The sequence below is a fragment of the Heterodontus francisci genome, chromosome 18 (genome assembly GCF_036365525.1).
Source record: "Heterodontus francisci isolate sHetFra1 chromosome 18, sHetFra1.hap1, whole genome shotgun sequence".
NCBI lineage: Eukaryota > Metazoa > Chordata > Chondrichthyes > Heterodontiformes > Heterodontidae > Heterodontus > Heterodontus francisci.
In genome coordinates, this window is record NC_090388.1 from 54,180,814 (window position 1) to 54,201,444 (window position 20,631).

General features: G+C 42.6%; 1 protein-coding gene across 1 annotated transcript in view; it reads left to right on the forward strand.

The window, feature by feature from the left end:
* The window catches only part of cacna2d4a (calcium channel, voltage-dependent, alpha 2/delta subunit 4a), a 695,670-nt gene that overhangs the window by 149,924 nt on the left and 525,115 nt on the right, over nt 1-20,631 (forward strand). Inside the window, 3 exon segments of the mRNA XM_068051265.1 lie at nt 480-554; nt 7,811-7,900; nt 14,560-14,673. Of these exon segments, the coding sequence (XP_067907366.1) occupies nt 480-554; nt 7,811-7,900; nt 14,560-14,673 (279 nt within the window).

The window sequence follows — 20,631 nt, forward strand, 5'->3', positions numbered from 1 at the left end:
TATTACTGACTAATTCCAGTTTATTTTTCTGTTTGATTCACTGTCATATTTCTTTGATCCTTTGGAGCTTTCAAAAAGCACTGCCCCATGGGCTCAAACAGAAGTACAGAGCTCATCAGACCTGTGACATGCTGGAGAAAGGTGGATGGAGGAGTAGTAAAGATTAATTGAAGTGGCTGAATGAGTAAATTGCCTGTCGGGTCCATCAATCGAATATTGCATACACAACGAAAAAGCAGTATTTGCAAACATTGTAATTGGATGTTAAGTATGAGATGAAATAAAGCACTTGTGATATTGACCTTCTATAGAATGTACTTACTGAAGCACTCATGCGTTATTCATCTCAACATCACTTCATATTACCATCACTGGACTCCACCCTGTCTGTCCTAATAATTTTCGGAAGCCACTCAATAATGAATGACCACATTGTGAATGTATATCTTAATAGTGAGTTTATTCTGCACTTCCTCTAGTACAATGATTACGTCCATTATGTTGAGCCCTGCTTCAAAGGAACACTGGTGCAGGCTGACAGAGACAACCGAGAGGTGAGTGTCAAGGGATTTTCCCAGTTCTGTTAAGTGAGTTGTTACAAGTGTTGAGAATCCTTGTCTGCATTTTATGCAGCAATTGCTAAAATATGATTTTCGGATTAATGGATACTTGTGACTGAGTTGCAAGCTGACATCTAATTCAGAGCTGGTGGGGCAAGGGAGATGTTCTAATCGCTTACTTGCAGAATAATGAATATATCCAGAAGAAAGTGTTATAACCAGGTGAGGACGGGGTCTAGGGCTCTCCTCTCAGCCTATTCCTGGTTTGGCCTTAACAAGGTTTAATTTTTTAAAACACCTGTGATTTTAGCATCCCCTCAGCGAATCCTTGCTCACTACTCGCTAATTGTAATGGCAAAGAAATCCACCAGACAGGTTTTCTTTGATTTAAACAAGAAAGGTGTAAGTTTATTAACCTTAAAACTCTAATTCAGTTAAAACTACTAAAAATATGTGATGCGACCATGTTAGCATGCATATGCGATAAACAGACATGCAAATAGAGACAGAGGAGGAGAAAGAATTAAAGAGGAGAGGTTTGAAGTAATATGGAGGTCAGTTACTCATTTTGGGATTTGATGGAAAGCCTTTGATTACAGTTAAGTCTTGCAGTTTCCGTTGAGGCTCAGTGCACACTTTCACTTATTTAGCTGGCACCAGAAGGCTGCAGGAGTCTTCTCTCTTAAGGCTGGAGTTACTTCCGTGGGTCCCTGGAACTTTGTGTGAGAGAAAGGGAGACAGAGAGAGAGAGTTGCTCTCTCTTCAAGTTCATTTGCAGTCTCTTCTCTTTCTGTGTGGCACAATTCAAAAAACTCCAAGTTGGCCAGTGGGTTAGTCATGTGACTAGCTCCTAATTGGAACAACCTGCCCTGCGAGGTTTGTGCATTTTCCCCCAAGCTTAGCAGACACTCTCGGTGGGGTGGGGGTGGGGGGGCAGTGATGAGGGGGTGGAATGCTGGCCTTTTACACATTCAATGTCTCTTGATCAAAATCCATCTGGTTAATTGAATCAAGGAGCAGTTCCATTGTCTCACTTATTCAACTGTCTTTTATAATGTCAATGTGCAGCCATGTTTTCAGCCACTGCTGTGGTCTCTTTAAACAAGTTATTTCAAATCCAGTAACAGTTCAGAAATAGTAGTCCATATGACGAAATGAATATGTCTCATTTTGGCAGGTGTGGTTTTTGTCACAAAAGGTGCAAGCTGGAATCTAACCAAAGTATTTGGGTGTTAACAGATAGAATAATGGATTCAGTAGTGAGCTAAAGACTGGAAAAATGTTTGGTTGTTTACATATAGAATAATACCCACCTAGGAGATAGTTGCACATTGTAATCCAATTGAAAGTTCATATAACATCATGGTATATTGTAGTAAATTCCAGGAATAGAAGGTAATTTAGAACCATCATATGAGTCAAGGATTCGATCACTACCTTGAAATCACTCTCTGAATGTCATACATGCATAACATATTAATTTACTTGGGATCTTATTCCTGTTTTGGGGTAGCTTTTGTGCTGCTGTCTAGTGGTCCAGATGGCTTCTGCCTGTATGCTCAATGTCAGTGATGCCTGATGGCATTCATACATGTAGTATTTGCATGATGACAGGTTTATTGAGGAATAATTTGCATTTGATTACCAGGAATTTTATGCCGCAATTTTTTTTATTAAGTATTGTTTGCAATTATTTGTTTACAGCTCTTCTGAAGAATTTTTATGTTCTTTTAACTTATATAATTATCTTTTAATTTATTCTTCAACCTGTGTTAACATTTATCTTTCCTCTTCTTAACTTGCTAATGGATCATAATATGGTTATCTATGGCCAGTTAGATTAAACTCCACCCCAACAGACCTGCTAATCTTTTGTTTCAGGTCATCCTGTACCCTTCTCCTTCTTCGGCCTCCATGTCTCGAGAGACAATGGGTAAGCACCTGGAGGTGGTCAGTGGTTTGTGAAGCAGTGCCTGGAGTGGCTATAAAGGCCAATTCTAGAGTAACAGACTCTTCCACAGGTGCTGCAGATAAAATTGGTTGTCGGGGCTGTTACACAGTTGGCTCTCCCCTTGCGCTTCTGTCTTTGTTCCTGCCAACTGCTAAGTCTCTTCGACTCGCCACACTTTAGCCCCGCCTTTATGGCTGTCCGCCAGTTCTGGTGATCGCTGGCAACTGACTCCCATGACTTGTGTTCAATGTCACAGGACTTCATGTCGCGTTTGCAGACATCTTTAAAGCAGAGACATGGATGGCCGGTGGGTCTGATACCAGTGACGAGTTCCCTGTACAATGTGTCCTTGGGGATCCTGCCATCTTCCATGCAGCTCACATGGCCAAGCCACCTCAAGCGCCGCTGGCTCAGTAGGGTGTATATGCTGGGGATGTTGGCCACCTCGAGGACTTCTGCGTTGGAGTTACATTCCTGCCACCTGATGCCAAGGATTCACCGGAGGCAGCGAAGATGGAATGAATTGAGACGTTGCTCTTGGCTGACATACACTGTCCAGGCCTCACTGCCGTAGAGTAAGGTACTGAGGACACAGGCTTGATACACTCGGACTTTTGTGTTCCGTGTTAGTGCGCCATTTTCCCACACTCTCTTGGCCAGTCTGGACATAGCAGTGGAAGCCTTTCCCATGCGCATGTTGATTTCTGCATCGAGAGACAGGTTACTGGTGATAGTTGAGCTGAGGTAGGTGAACTCTTGAACCACTTCCAGAGTGTGGTCGCCGATATTGATGGATGGAGCATTTCTGACATCCTGTCCCATGATGTGCATTTTCTTGAGGCTGATGGTTAGGTCAGGTTCGTTGCAGGCAGCTGCAATCCTGTCGATGAGTCTCTGCAGACACTCTTCAGTGTGGGATATTAATGCAGCATCGTCAGCAAAGAGGAGTTCCCTGATGAGGACTTTCCGTACTTTGGTCTTCGCTGTTAGACGGGCGAGGTTGAACAACCTGCCATCTGATTTTGTGTGGAGGAAAATTCCTTCTTCTGAAGACTTGAGCGCAAGTGAGAGCAGCAGGGAGAAGAAGATCCCAAACAGTGTAGGTGTGAGAACACAGCCCTGTTTCACGCCACTCAGGATAGGAAAGGGGTCTGATGAGGTGCCGCTATGCTGAACTGTGCCTTTCATATTGTCATGGAATGAGGTGATGATACTTAGTAGCTTTGGTGGACATCCAATCTTTGCTAGTAGTCTGAAGAGACCACATCTGCTGACGAGGTCAAAGGCTTTGGTGAGATCAATGAAAGCAATGTAGAGGGGCATCTGTTGTTTGCGGCATTTCTCCTATAGCTGGCGAAGGGAGAACAGCATGTAATGGTGGATCTCTCTGCTCGAAAGCCACACTGTGCCTCAGGATAGACACGCTCAGCCAGCTTCTGGAGCCTATTTAAAGCGACTCAAGTGATGACTTTCCCCACTATACTGAGCAGGGAGATTCCATGGTAGTTGTTGCAGTCACTGCGGTCACCCTTGTTCTTATAGAGGGTGATGATATTGGCATCGCGCATGTCCTGTGGTACTGCTCCCTCGTCCCAACCCAGGCAAAGCAGTTCGTGGATTGCTGAAAGTATAGCAGGCTTGGCACTCTTGATTATTTCAGGGGTAATGCAGTCCTTCCCAGGGGCTTTCCCACTGGCTAGAGAATCAATGGCATCACTGAGTTCCAATTTTGTTGGCTGTTCATCCAGCTCATCCATGGCTGGCAGAGACTGGGCTGCATTGAGGGCGGTCTCAGTGACAACATTTTCCCTGGAGTACAGTTCTAGGTCGTGCTCCACCCAGCAGTCCATTTGCTTGCGTTGGTCAGTGATTGTGTCCCCTGATTTAGACTTGAGAGGGGCAATCTTCCTGATGGTTGGCCCAAAAGCTCTGTTGATGCCATCATACATTCCTCTGATGTTTCCGATGTCGGAGGCCAGCTGAATACAACTGCATAGGTGTTGCCAGTAGTCATTTGCGCAGCGCCTGGCTGTTCTTTGTGCAGTGCTTCTGGCTGCTTTAAGTGCGACAGATGTTAACTTGCTGGGGGCTTTCTTGAAGTTCAACAGTGCAATGCGCTTTGCGGCTGTGACAGGTTCCAGCTCTTCAAAGTGAGATTGAAACCAGTCTGCATTCTGCTTCACACGTTTGCCAAAAGTGGTCAATGCTGAGTCATAGATGGCGCCTCCCATGTGGCCCCACTTGGTCTCTGCATCCCCTGTGGGAGTGTTTTTGAAGGGCTTTTTCAAGTGAATTTAGAAACTTATGTAACAGCTGTGGATAAGAAATTCTGCTAGTGTTGATGCGCGGGCGGCCCTTCTGCTTGGAGTGATGCAGCTTCTTTGGTTTGAGTCTAACCTTGCTGCACACCAGGGAGTGGTCGGTGTCGCAGTCCGCACTGTGGAAGCTGCGTGTGATTTGAACGCTGTTTAAAGAGGCTCGCCTTGTGACGATGTGGTCCAGCTGGTGCCAACGACGGGATCTTGGGTGACTCCAAGAAACCTGGTGACTGGGTTTAGTATGAAAGAACGAGTTGGTGTTGCAGAGGTTGTGATTGGTACACAACTCAAACAGTCTCTGTCCATTCTCATTCATCCTTCCAATGCCATAGCGCCCAAGGCAGGAGGGCCATGAGTCATGGTCGGCCCCAATCCTGGCATTAAAGTCCCCCAGCAGGATCAGATGTTCAGTATTGTTCTGTACCCTATATCAATAAATTAATACAACTAAAAAGGAACATGAAATAAGCAAAATATTAATTGAACAATTGGAGGCATTCAAAGAGATGGTTCAAGGGCAGAGTAGACACATTCCCATGATGGAGAAAGAAACGGCATCCAAAGCTAGAGTTCCCTGGATAGCTAAAGATATATAAGGCATAGATTTGAACATTAAATGAGAAAGAAAACTAAGACTTATGATAAATTTAAGGTTCATAATACAGAAAAGAACTAACGTAGAAAGTAGAGAGGAGACCTGTAGAGTACAAAAGCAAGGGAAGTTAAAATAAAACTTTATAAAACACTGGTTAGGCTGGAGTATTGTGTTCAATTCTGGATACCACACTTTAAAAAGAATGTCAAAGCCTTAGAAAGGATGCAGAAGAGATTTACTAGTATGGTACCAGGGATGAGGGACTTCAGTTATGTGGATAAATTGGAGAAGCTGGGGTTGTTCTTCTTAGAGCAGAGAAGGTTAAGAGCAGATTTGATAGAGGTGTTCAAAATCATGCAGAACCAGAGGCGACATGAGAAAGCATTTTCTTACATAGCAAGTTGTTGTGATCTGAAATGCATTGCCTGAAAGGGTGGTGGAAACAGATTCACTAGTGATATTTAAAAGAGAATTGGTTAAATACTTGAAGGAAAAAAAAATTACAAGGCTATGGTGAAAAAGCACGGTCGTGGGACTTAATGGATAGTTCTACCAAAGAGCCGGCACAGGCACGATGAACCAAATGGCCTCCTTCTGTGCTGTGCCGTTCTTTAATTCTATCTGTATGAATATGCTGAATATCACCTCAGCCGATAGCTATAATACATCCTGACATACCTTGCTTCTTTCTATAGAGCACTCTCTAATGCACTACACTTCTCTCTACTCAGACATGAGTGAATAGACATTCCAATGAAGTACTCAGGAAAGTGCTGCATTGTCAGAATTGCCATTCTTTGGATATAACATTAAACTGAGATCCCAGCTGCCTGTTCAAATGGATCAGGTGAATGTTCAAGACACTAGGACACAATTGGGTCAGGATGGTTGGAAAGCCCAACCAGGGCTTGAGCACATAACCTGATACCTCACTGTTATTTGTGGATATTGCAAGTGTATTTGAAGAAGGGCAGGAAGTCTGCCATGGTCTTTGATCAACATCTCTCTCAAATAGTGACACCCGAAACAGATTAACTGGTCATCCATTCCATTGTTTTTTTGTGATCTTTCTGTGCACAAAATGGCTGTTGTATTTTCCTATTGCACAACACTCAGTAAACTTCAAAGTTATATGCAGAGTACTTTGAAGCCTTTCCTAGAAATGTTATTAAAATGCAAATCATTTTTCTATAAAACATGCTTTACTATATTGTGCTCCTCAATGTACAATGCTCCCTAATGTACAATACTTCTGACTATATAACACCCTCAGACATAGCAGCCTAGAAATTAGATCACAATCCTAACCAGGGTGAGGGGTGAGCAATCCCAGTTCAGTGCATACTGCATACATCTAATAAGGCTGGTGATAGAATCATGACAAATTGGTCCACTGGCCTCAATAGGATAGTATCAGCGAGCTGTCCAGAGGCAGCTCAACAGTCACAGGGGGTGGGGGAGGGGAGGTTTAGGAAAATTGTCTGTCTGTAACACTGGTCGAGGTCCTCAGGCATGTCTGCAGGGTGGCGGGGAGGCAATCAGGAAGGGTGATGAACAGTGGTAGGCAGTGGCCCGCTGTTTTAATGTGGAGCCACAAAGAGCACTTCTACTCCTTCTGGATCTACATTCAAATACGCTTAAAATGTACCCACTTTATGTCAGCCTCCAGCAGTCCCTTTTAAGGACTGCTCATTACGTGACATGTTGAACTGCGTTCATTGGTATGCCAATTTGCAGTTTGGGTCTCTAAACAGGTATCAACCCCTTATTACTATATTCAAAGAGGCTAATGGCCATTTTAAGTGGCTACCAGGAATGTCTCCACAGAGCCCAAATTTATATGGTGGTGGACATGTATCCAATGCTGTCTCGGTGGAGAAGGTTAGATCCCTAAATTGAACTTCTGCACCCATTTTCTGCCTGTAAAATGGGAGTACCCATCTTCTGCCTGTAAGCTGGGAGTAAGAGGTCTCATTCCATGCCAAGGTTTATAACATTGACATCCCATACTCTAACACCCTTCAATATAGCATACTGTTAGAATCTGTCCTGGTCTTCTCATCTGCCACCAGTGTATACCTAGAACCTCAACACTCCTTTCTTAGTGCTCCCAGGCCCTTGATCTCCCCCCTTCCATTACTGCCAGATGTTGGGGGCCTAATGATGGGAAATTACTGTCCCGGATAATACTACTTGACAAATTGCTGACACCAGGAACAGTGCCATGGGAGATTTACAATGTTGTGTAATTCTCAGCTACTCATTATGTAAACTTACTAAGCTGTTGGGGTGCTAGTGTAAAAATAGGTTTTATTAATGTTTTTTATTAGTTACCAATGACTGCACAGAATATTTGGATTTTCTGTTGTTTTATTTTCCTCTTCAGCATTTCAAACAGCTGGTTGATAAACTTAATGCCAAAGGAACAGGAATTGTAAATAAGGGGCTCATCGAGGCCTTCATAATCTTGAACAAGGTTTGTATAATTTTAGCATTCTTATCAAAAATTGACTGGAATTAATGGGGAGATGTGTTCTGTTGGACTGCTACATAATGAGTGTTAGAAAGCTTTGTAGCTTTGATATTTACTGATGTCAGTGATGGCACAAATTTTACATTGTCTGGTGAAAGGCGCAAGTTCAAAAGGCTGAATGGCATTCTCATATTCTATTTTCTAATGCCCCTAGGCAACCAATGGCTACCATGTTTTATATTTTAAAATCATTGCAGTTCATTTCCAATGTTGCATTTGGGGAAATTCTACACAAAGGGCCTGAAATTGTGCTCCTTTGTACTGGTGGCACAGGCACAAGTGGAAGAGAAGGGTAATAGTATCAGGATTTTGGGTTTTGTGTTTATTCTCATATTATATGTGTTTGGATCAATCCAGGGGGCAGGTACAGAAAATTGTGGTCCTTTGTGCCATTGGATTTAATTTCATTCCGGTGCAGCACAAAAAGCTGAAATAAAGGCCAGGCCTGCCAGTGCAGTATCCACCAGAAACTCTTAATATCGCAGTCCCTTAATATCTGACATTGTCTCGTTCGTTGCATATTCTGTGCTTTGGTAGTTCTTTTTTTTAACTTATTTTCAGAGTTATGAATTTATGTTTTCTTCTATTTAATTTGGATTGGTGAAGCCATCTCTTTGGGGACTTTACTTCCCCACTCTAAAATATCCAGCCAACTTGGCTAACCCAGGCAACTTCACCCACACCATAGGTGTTCCTTTAGGAAGTTCATTGGGTCTTCTCAAATGGAAGATCTGAAGGAAATGCAGCAGCAGAAGCAGAGGAAGAGACCTCAATTGATTTGAGGAACAAGAGACGCAGGAAGTGGGCTTGTCAACACCCTTTGAGCAGTGACATATTTGCGACTGGAGTCAACGATTAATATGTACCTACTTAATGCGAAAGGCCAATACCTCCTGCAGAAACGCTTATGGATCATGCATCGCATGGTCTGATGCCAACACATTCTATAGTGGACCCCTACTATCCTGGAGCCACTATCATTGCACAGCCAAGCATACATTACAGCATAAAAGGCAGTGTCTCTCAAAAGAAACAGAAGCACAATTATCCTTTGCAACCATATCAACTTTACTGTGTTTGTCATGTGTTGTGGTCTACTCTTTACCCTTGGTGCCAATCAGGTATTGAGACCTCAAAATTTTGAATGACACCTAGGTGGAATCTGTAGTAAAATGTAATATAGGTTAGAATATGGAAATAGTTGGTGAGCATCGTCACAGGAAGTGATGTAATAGAACTTGTATAGAACCTCGCGTAGAGTGTAAGTGGAAGCCGTAGATGCAAGACGTATGTAAATAAACTCTTGTTCCTGTAACCGATAGTCTCTTAGAAATTTTGTACTAAGCCTTAATAGTTAGCAGAATATTATATGGTGGCAAGAGTAAACTGAAGAAAAGATGGAAAAATCATTGCCCTTACTGGAGAACATCAAAAAAGTAGCTGGACAGAACCAAGCCAAGGCGTGGCCAAAATTGGTCTGGAGGTTGCAAGGTATTACATTGCATCTAGTGCAGAAGCCACACAAGGAACAGGTCAGTACATTATTGCATGCAATGGGGGAGTGTGCAGACGCCTTCCTCATTACTCAAGGCATGGACGAAGAGAAGGCTATTTATGAAGAAGTCATTAAGGCATGGCACTTGAGATTTTAATGTACGGAAAAACGTAATCATGGAGCGTGCCAAATTTAATAAGCATACTCAGCAGAAAGGGGAGAGCATTGATTTGTTTATCAATGATTTATATAACCTTGCTGAAGAATGCAAATACGCCAGTTTTTGGGAAGAGCTGATTAGTGACAGGATTGTGGTCGGAGTAGTAGATGACGCCCTCTCAGATCATCTATAGTCAAGGGATGATCTTATGTTAACAAAAGCGATTCAGTTGAGCAGGCAAGCAGAGGTTAGAAAATGTAACCGATTCATTGCTCAAGGGGACATGGAGAGTCCAATCTCAAAAGTAGCAGACTCCATTGAAAATGTAAAGAAAGTGAAAGCAAAACTGGCGGTCAAAGACAGGAAAGGCGGGAAGAGCATCTAGAGGCAGTAGCATCTAATTGCAGTAGGTGTGGCTGAGTGAGGCACGAGTGAGAAAATTGCCCCGCCAGAGAAGCAGAGTGTTTCTTATGTAAAAAGAGGGGATAGTTCCAATTCATATTCTGCAGTAAGAAACCAGCGCTGCAAAATATTAAAGGGAAATCCAAAGAAAACTTAAAAAGTTAACGAATTACAGGATGTACAATGTATTGAAATACTGTTTCTAAGGGAAATCCAAAGAACAAGTGAAAATTGCTGGGCGGCAGAAATTCTTGTAGAAGGCAACAAGACAAAATTCAAACTGGACACTGGAGCAGCAGTTTCAGTACTGTCAGACTCAGAACCGTGGCTGAAGAAGATAAGCCTTATACCTGCATGTAAAAAAAATTGTATGGGCCTGGAAGCATCGAGTTGAAGGTAATAGGAGAGTTGAAATCAATTCTGAGTTACCACAAAAAAGAAATTCCTGAGACCTTATATATGATCAAGAATCAGAATTGTTTACTCCTAAGCAGAAAGGCTTGCATAGACATACAGCTAATATGTCGAGTAGAAGAGCATAAAGATACAGAGGAGCAGCCAAGAAATTTTAGGGCTGAATTCCCTAAATTATTCAAAGGATTGGGAAAACTAAAAACAGCATACCACATTACTTTGAGAAAGGATGCAGATCCTGTGTGTTTGTATACACTCTTAGAGAAAGTTAAAAAAAAATCAAATTAATGACAAAACAGGGAGTCATTTCACCTGTAACAAAACATACAGGATGGTGCTCAGGTATGGTTCCAATGAAGAAGCCTAATGTGTCCATTCGAATTTGTGCTGACCTCACACAACTGAATAAGGCAGTGGAAACAGAAATACATCCAATGCAATTAGGAGATGAGAGTTTGGCAAAGCTAGAAAAAAGCACAATGTTCACCAAATTACACGCTAACTGACGATTTTGGCAATTATCATTGGATGAAGAATCTAAACTCTTAACAACATTTATAACACCATTTAGAAAATTCTGTTTTAATAGATTACCATTCGTAACTATATCAGAACCGGCGATCTTTCAAAGGGCGATGTTGAGAATCCTGGAAGGATTAGATGGGGTGATCTGCCACATGGATGATGTGTTAATCCATGGTGCCATTCAGCAGGAACATGATACGAGAGTGAGAGCAGTATTGCAGAGATTGGAGGAATCAGATCTCACATTGAATGAGAAATGTGTCTTTTCACAGAAAATGTTGAGATTTCTAAACATATTATTGATGGGTCTGGCATCAGAGCAAATCCACAAAAGACAAAAGTGATAAAAGACTTTCCAGAGCCTAACAATATTACAGAGTTGCAAAGGTTTATGGGAATGGTGAATCAAGTAGGGAAATTTCTGCTGAATGTAACCACTATGACAGTTATTAAAAAATGACAATGTCTGGTGTTGGAGAGAAGCCGAACAAGAATCCTTGGAGAAAATCAAGAACATGCTAGTATCTTTAGAAATGTTAGCATATTATGACCCAAAGCTATCAACCACCATAGCAGCATTTGCATCTTCTACAGGACTAGGAGCATTCTTATTTCAGGTGCAGAGAGATGGGAGACTCAGAGCTGTATATTTTGCTTCTTATTTATTAAAAAAAAACAGAGCAGAGATCAGCAGTCATCAAAAAGGAAGCATTGGCAGGACATTGGGCATGTGAGAAATTTTATGACTACGTTTTAAGCCTTCAATTTAAAATTGAAACTGATCATAAACCGTTAGTTGCTTTCTAAACACAAAAGAGCTAGCGAAGTTACCTCCAACAGTACAGAGGTTTAGATTACAATTGATGAGATTTGATGCAAAAACCAAATACATTCCAGGGAAACAGCAGATGCTTTATCACGTATTTCATCAACAAGACCTGAAGAAGGTGATATTTTATTTCTTGATGAAGTAGAATTTTTGCTTTGACGGTGACAGCAACTTTACCTGCTACAGCTCAGAAACCGAGTTTAATCGGAATGGCCAGAAAGCAGATGAAGTATGTGCAGCAATCATGAATGGCCAGTGCACATGTGACATAGAAACATAGAAAAATAGGAGCAGGAGTAGGCCATTCGGTCCTTCGAGCCTACACCGCCATTCAATACGATCATGGCTGATCATCCAAACTCAGTACCGTGCTCCCGCTTTCTCCCTGTATCCCTTGATCCCTTCAGCCTTAAGAACTATATCTAACTCTTTTTTGAATATATTTAATGATTTGGCCTCAACTGCTTTCTGTGGCAGAGAAATCCATAGGTTCACCACTCTCTGGGTGAAGAAATCCCTCCTCATCTCAGTTCTAAATGACTTACCCCTTATCCTTAGACTGTAACCCCTGGTCCTGGACTCCCCCGCCATCGGGAGCATCCTTCCTGCATCTGGTCTGTCCAGTCCTGTTAGAATTTTGTAGGTTTCGATGGGATCCCCTCTCATTCTTCTGAACTCTAGCGAATACAAACCTAATCGGTGCAATCTCTCTTCATATGTCAGTCCTGCCATCCCAGGAATCAGTGGTGAACCTTCGCTGCACTCCCTCCATAGCAAAAACATCCTTCCTCAGATAAGGAGACAAAACTGCACACAGTACTCCAGATGTGGTCTCACCAAGGCCTTGTATAATTGTATAATTGCAGCATAACAGTGTTAAGGTAATGTTATGAACAGAGAGGTCACCTAAGCATTGTTGATGACTTATTGATCTACAATGAGGGATTAGTTATCCCTAGTATACTAAGATTAGAGATCTTGGATAGATTACACCAAGGGCAACTAGAATAACTAAGTGTAGAGCCAGGGCAAGACAGTCAGTATGGTGGCCTGGTATATCGAAAGAAATTGAAAAGACGATATTGAGGTTTATCACATGTGCTATCAATCATCATGAGATGAAGGAACCATTCATGGCCTCATCTTTTCTGCCCAGACCATGAGAGCGTCTAGTTATGGATCTTTCTGAGCATAAAAGTAAACTGTTCTTAATAATAGTCGATTATTTTTCGAGGTGGATTGAAGTTAAACAACTGCAAGGTCAAAGTTCAGAGGCTGTAATCACATCATTAAGAGAAATCTTTGCTACGCATGGAATTCCAAATATTGTAATATCTGACAATGGGCCACAATTTGCAAATGAATGCTTCAGAGTTTGCAGAAGGATACCACTTTATCTACATCACTACTTCAGGCTAATGGTGAAGCAGAGAGAAGTGCAGGACTATGAAGGCATTGTTAAAAAGAATGAAGATCTTCAATTAGCACTTCTAAGTTATTGATCAACACCACTTCAGAATGGTTTAGCCCCATGCGAATTGTTAATGGGAAGAAGGTTGAAGACTCAACTTCCTGTACTCCCAAGAACACTCAAACCACAAGTGAGTGCAGAAACTTTGGAGAAAGTGAGGGAGAGAGAGGATAGACAGCAGTCTAATTAATCAGAAAATTATGACAGAACCAGAAACTTGTCAGACATCCAATTTGGGGAATCAGTTTGGGTTAGAGACCAAAATCGGTATGGAGAAGTGATAGAACAATCACCATATCCACGTTCATACATTTTCCAAACTGACCAAGGGACGATAAGAAGAAATAGAAGGTCAATCGTGGTGATACCAGAGAAGCAGCAAATACAAGAGGACCAATCATCAAGAAATTGATGAACCAATGATGTTGCACTCCATCAGTCCAGAAGACAACCTGAGTGAAGAACCTGAGTCACCCAATAGTTCTGCTGAAGTACAAAAGGACAAGAAGGAGGAGTTAGAAGACTCAAAACCTCAAACCTCTTCGAAAGAAAGAAGAACGTATTAAGGCAGACTTGGAAAAACACTACAGCAGCTAACAATCTGAAAAGAGAAATCAGAGACTTGGGTGTTGATGTAGTATAATGTAATATAGGGTTGTTAAGGGGCAGAATATGTAAATAGTCTGTGAGCATCATCACAGGAAGTGATGCAATAGAACTTGTACAGAACCTCGTGTAGAGTGTAAGTGGAAGCCATCGATGCAAGATATGTGTAAATAAACTCTTGTTCCTGTAACCATCAGTCTCTTAGATATTCTGTACTAAGCCTTAAAAGTTATCAAAATAATACAGAATCCAGGTAATCTCTCAGCTTGGGGGCTACAAAATGGGGAGTAACCCACCCACCAGGACTCTGCCCCACATCTCAGAGAGTAATTTTCCAATGGTGGTTCTATGATGGATCTTCCACCCATGTACCCAATGTCACCCTTTTACATCTGTCCTCTGGTAGGGCATGTCCTGTATTAACATGACATTTTCTTTTGACAGAACAGCTGAGATTGGGAGCTGATGGTGCAATAAATTGCAGGTGCTATCATATTTCCTACTTCTGTGCTGCACATCTAACTGGAAAACCTACTTGTCCCATATGCAGATGAATTTACACAATACAATTATTCAGAAATTACTTAGGATTTTATGGAAACATAATTTATGCATACATTTTATTGTGTTGATTGTTGCTCTTTGATTTTCTCTGATTTGTTCTCTTTGCACCTCCTGATATTTATATTCCTTCTGTCAGTTTAATGAGACAGGACAAGGCAGCCTATGTAACCAGGCCATCATGCTGATCACAGATGGTGCAGTTGAGGAGTATGAACCAGTATTTGAGCAATACAATTGGCCTGACTGTAAGGTACGTGCATAAACAATGTGGTGACATTTGAATAATATTGTGCTGTATTAATTTAAAGACAAACACAGCAATGCAAACACAGAAGTCAGTGGGGCCCTCATGCATGCCAACACAAAGTTGGTGAAGCTGCAGAAGTGGAACAAGATATTCCCCTGCCTTCATGGAGGCAAGAGAAACTGTCTTTATTACATGGAAGTGTTTCCCTCCATTGTAAGGCAGTTTTCCAGAGGCTGTATGTGCGCCACTGTTTCACACTAATTTCTGCTCTATATTCCTTTCTGGCTATTAACTGAATGTGATGGTTTCAGACACATGAAGATATATAGATACCATGTTAAATAATATGTGATTTACATTGTGAAATACAAGTGTGAGTTGGAAGTGCTTTTACTTTTCATATTGTCCTGTGCAAATGCATACCAAACCTGGTAGCTGATGAGACAGCCCAGAATATAAGTAATACTAAGGTTATAAACAGGAGGGTGGATTTTGTTTGCGATGAAATATATCTTCCTCAGGTGCAGAAAAAAACAAAAAAGAAGGGAAGTTCTATAATGTTGCCAAGGATTCCCTTTGGTTTCCCATTTGACATCAGAGGACACATGCCTGAAGTATGTGCAGGCCAAGTGTTCTAATGAAGAGAGAGAGAGAAAAGAAAGAAAAGAAATTGAGATGTCTGAGGAAATAGAGTGCAGGAGGGAAATTCTGTTATCTCGCAATAATAGCAGTGTCTCCATATCCGTGGGACAAAGAATTTGGGTTCGGTGGTTGCCTCGAGTATAACACCAGAAGATGCAACAGAGCATTCTCACGAGCACTTCAGCTTGTACCTCTTCACTGTATCTTACTCAGGCAAGCATCAGCACAGCCATTGAGCCTGATTTTCTGTCTGTTAATGCCTGTGTGCAGGGATATCCAATAAGGCAGAATGGGTGAAGACCCATGTCTACAGTCTCTGTGGCAGTAGTGCCTGATATGCATTTCTGGATGCTAGGAGAGATGAGAGATGTTTTAATATTGAACTGATGCAAGTGCTGTTCTAAGACCTCCCACATTTCTTTCCTCTGTTTACACAAGGCTAGATTTTCCTCTGATTAGTGCTTTATTGATGGGGCGGGAATTCGGGGCCCCGCCACCATATGACTCCACCGCTAATCCACTAGTTTTCCTCCAGGAGCCCCTAAATAGATGGATTAGAGCTACTAAGGATGGCTTTCAGACTGGTAGCTATCACTATTTCAGGAATTGCTATGAAGCAGCAGCGTTTCATCGAGCTTCCAGAACTTGCTTGGGACTATTTGGTCTGTTATCATACCTACCAGAAGCACCTCAGAGCCTGTGCACTGCACAAGTGAGCTGTAGACACAGTACATACTGTCTTTCCAGTAAGTAACAATGAGCCTACTTCCTAAGATCGTCTGCAATGCTTACAAATAAGTGTGCTCAGCACACCTTGACACTGCAGGAGAAAGTCTGCTGAAAGCTGATCCCTCTGAGACAACTGCTTCACTGAGACAAGAGTTACCTCAGACAACTAATACTCCAGGGGAACCTTTCTAGCCACTGACTGCTCAAGCTCATCTGAGCACTCATAGAAGTAGCAGATTATAACCTAGAACAAATAAATTGGTAGGCATATGGATTTGTTGGCATGATTTGGTTAATGTAGTTCTGGAAAGTAGACGCAGCTTAACCACATAGACTTCAGAGTTCATTTCCATGCATGTTAAACCTTTTTTAGTTGGATGATGGCATGTGAAATTCTGAATGGATAGCTGTCCGTTACTGCATTGTTATTATTATCTTTGCTTTCATAATATTATTATGTAGCAAGCATAATTTCTTAATCTTTTTTCAAAGGATTTCATAGCGAAGTCCAAGCTTGCTGTGAATTTAAAAGAGAATTTGACTGATGGTGCTAAGAGTTCTCTGAGTTAACCCAAAGACCCATTGAAATACTTGTCCACTTTGGCTGTGTAAAGTGGGAATATCTTCACTTATTTTGATCAAAAACAAGTATCTAAGCAGTTTGAATGTAGAGACTAATTTGCATTTTAAACTCTCCAAAATCAAACCAAGATTTCACAAATTGTGCACCACCAAATAGGCTCATCCTACTCTAAAATAAAAGCAAAATAAAAACAAGAAATGCTGGGCTCATCCTACTCATTGAAATAAAGGTGTTATCAAGTATTCTTTTATATTCAAGTTTATTCAGTTATATAGTACTGATACTATTCTATTTATGTTGCTTTCTGTCTTAAGCAATATATTATGTTAGTCGAGAAAATAAAATCTTCTTCTACTTAAAAACGGGGAATGGAACTGGTCTTCACCAGTATCTGCACGGGGCTCATACAGAATCAGCAGCCTGTTTGACACCACACTGGACCATTGACTTAATTGCCAAAGAAAATGAGGCATGGTGTCAAACAGACTGCTGATTTGCTATCATCCATTTTGTGCTACTGGCGAAGACTAATTTCATCGCCACCATCTCTTACAAAAAGGGGGCTTGACAAAAAAAATTGGGAACCTCTGCCATAGGACTGTCCATCCAGGAGTACATTTACAAAATTAAATATAAGTTTTGTCAATCATTGATGTGTTAGTCTCCCCATTGCATGTTGCCTTCAATCATTCTTCTTCTCCCACTTTGTTCTCTTCATTTTTTGCCAAGGTTTTAGGCTGCTATTTGTTGTCCACTTTCTACATGGTTATCACCTCTGAGAATGACAAAATTGTGCAGCACTTAGATAATGTGTGAAACCTTTTCAGGGCTATAAAGCAGTATTCTGCCCCTGATCTGCCCAAACAGCAGGATATCTACTTCAATATTCCATTTGTATGTACCATCTGAATTTGGATGGAAGCATGACCTTCATTGTATCCTTGTATGAGGTTTTCAGCAGAATCATTAGCCATTGCTGCAGTGAGCATCCACAGTTAGGATTCCACTCTGCCCGCCAATTATAGTGGCATGGTGACTGGCACAAAATGAAAATATTGCTGCTGCCATGATATCATGCATTTACGTACATTGTTCTGTTCTTTAGTCTAACACCACGTATACATTAATGGAATGAAATACTTCCTATTCAGATATGAGGTGACAGGTATGATTTTGAAAGTTACCTTTTGCTGTGAACTTAAGTTTTACATTTTTGGAGAAAGCCTGAATTGTAACAGTGCTCAGCTATTGTTGGCAAATGCAAATGTCAAGGTTGACATAATGTGGAGCTTAGGGTCTATTCCATGCAGAGGTTGTAACAAGGCCCAGGGCAACATAATGCAAAAGCCAAGATTAATATATGGTGCCAAGGATGAACAAAGCCCAGTGTCTCTGTAATGTAGGTCAAATATAACCAATATTGGAATCAGGTTGGGAGTGCTGTCCCACAGACTAGTCAAGCAACAGCCTGACATTGTCATACTCACAGAATCATACCTGACCGACAATGTCCCAGACACTGCCATCACCATCCCCGGGTATGTCCTGTCCCACCGACAGGACAGACCCACCAGAGGTGGTGGCACAGTGGTATACAGTAAGGAGGGAATTGCCCTGGGAGTCCTCAACATCGACTCTGGACCCAATGAAGTCTCATGGCATCAGATCAAACATGGGAAAGGTAACCTCCTACTGATTACCACCTACCGCCCTCCCTCAGCTGATGACTCAGTACTCCTCCATGTTGAACACCACTTGGAGGAAGCACTGAGGGTGGCGAGGGCACAGAATGTACTCTGGGTGGGGGACTTCAATGTCCATCACCAAGAGTGGCTCGGTAGCACCACTACTGACCGAGCTGGCAGAGTCCTAAAGGACATATCTGCTAGACTGGGTATGCGGCAGGTAGTGAGGGAACCAACAAGGGGGGAAAACATACTTGACCTCATCCTCACCAATCTGCCGGTCGCAGATGCATCTGTCCATGACAGTATTGGTAGGAGTGACCACCGCACAGTCCTTGTGGAGATGACGTCCCGCCTTCACATTGAGGATACCCTCCATCATGTTGTGTGGTACTACCACCGTGCGAAATGGGATAGATTTCGAACATATCTAGCAATGCAAAACTGGGCATCCATGAGGCGCGTGGGCCATCAGCAGCAGCAGAATTGTACTCAACCACAATCTGTAACATCATGGCCCGGCATATCCCCCACTCTACCATTACCATCAAGCCAGGAGACCAACCCTGGTTCAATGAAGAGTGCAGGAGGGCATGCCAGGAGCAGCACCAGGCATACCTCAAAATCAGGTGTCAACCTGGTGAAACTACATGACAGGACTATCTGCGTGCCAAACTGCGTAAGCAGCATGCGATAGACAGAGCTAAGCGATCCCATAACCAACGGATCAGATCAAAGCTCTGCAGTCCTGCCACATCCAGCTGTGAATGGTGGTGGACAATTAAACAACTAACTGGAGGAGGTGGCTCCACAAATATCCCCACCCTCAATGATGGGGGAGCCCAGCACATCAATGCGAAAGATAAGGCTGAAGCATTTGCAACAATCTTCAGCCAGAAGTGCCGAGTTGATGATCCATCTCGGCCTCCTCCTGAAGTCTCCAGCATCACAGATGCCAGACTTCAGCCAATACGATTCACTCCGCGTGATATCAAGAAACGACTGAAGGCACCGGATACTACAAAGACTATGGGCCCTGACAATATTCCGGCAATAGTACTGAAGACCTGTGCTCCGGAACTTGCCGCGCCCCTAGCCAAGCTGTTCCAGTACAGCTACAACACTGGCATCTACCCTGCAATGTGGAAAATTGCCCACTTATGTCCTGTACACAAAAAACAGGACAAGTCCAGCCTGGCCAATTACCGCCCTGTCAGCCTACTCTCAATCATCAGTAAAGTGATGGAACGTGTCATTAACAGTGCCATCAAGCGGCACTTGCTTAGCAATAACCTGCTCAGTGATGCTCAGTTTGGGTTCTGCCAGGGCCACTCAGCTCCTGACCTCATTACAGCCTTGGTTCAAACATGGACAAAAGAGCTGAACTCAAGAGGTGAGGTGAGAGTGACTGCCCTTGACATCAAGGCAGCATTTGACCGAGTATGGCATCAAGGAGCCCTGGCAAAACTGAGGTCAATGGGAATCAGGGGGAAAGCCCTCCGCTGGTTGGAGTCATACCTAGCGCAAAGAAAGATGGTTGTGGTTGTTGGAGGTCAATCATCTGAGCTCCAGGACATCACTGCAGGAGTTCCTCAGGGGAGTGTCCTCGGCCCAACCATCTTCAGCTGCTTCATCAATGACCTTCCTTCAATCATAAAGTCAGAAGTGGGGATGTTCGCTGATAGTTGCACAATGTTCAGCATCATTCATGACTCCTCAGATACTGAAGCAATCCTTGTAGAAATGCAGCAAGACTTAGACAATATCCAGGCTTGGACTGATAAGTGGCAAATAACATTCGCGCCACACAAGTGCCAGGCAATGACCATCTCCAACAAGAGACAATCTAACCATTTCCCCTTGCCATTCAATGGCATTACCATCGCTGACTGCCCCATTATCAACATCCCAGGGGCTACCATTGACCAGAAACTGAACTGGAGTAGCCATATAAATACTATGGCTGCAAGAGCAGGTCAGAGGCTAGGAATCCTGAGGCGAGTAACTCACCTCCTGACTCCCCAAAGCCTGTCCACCATCTACAAGGCACAAGTCAGGAATGTGATGGAATACTCTCCACTTGCCTGGATGGGTACAGCTCCAACAACACTCAAGAAGTTCGACACCGTCGAGGACAAAGCAGCTTGTTTGATTGGCACCCCATCTACAAACATTCACTCCGTCCACCACTGACGCACAGTGGCAGCAGTGTGTACCATCTACAAGATGCACTGCAGCAATGCACCAACGCTCCTTTGACAGCACCTTCCAAACCCGCGACCTCTACCAACTAGAAGGATAAGGGCAGCAAATGCATGGGAA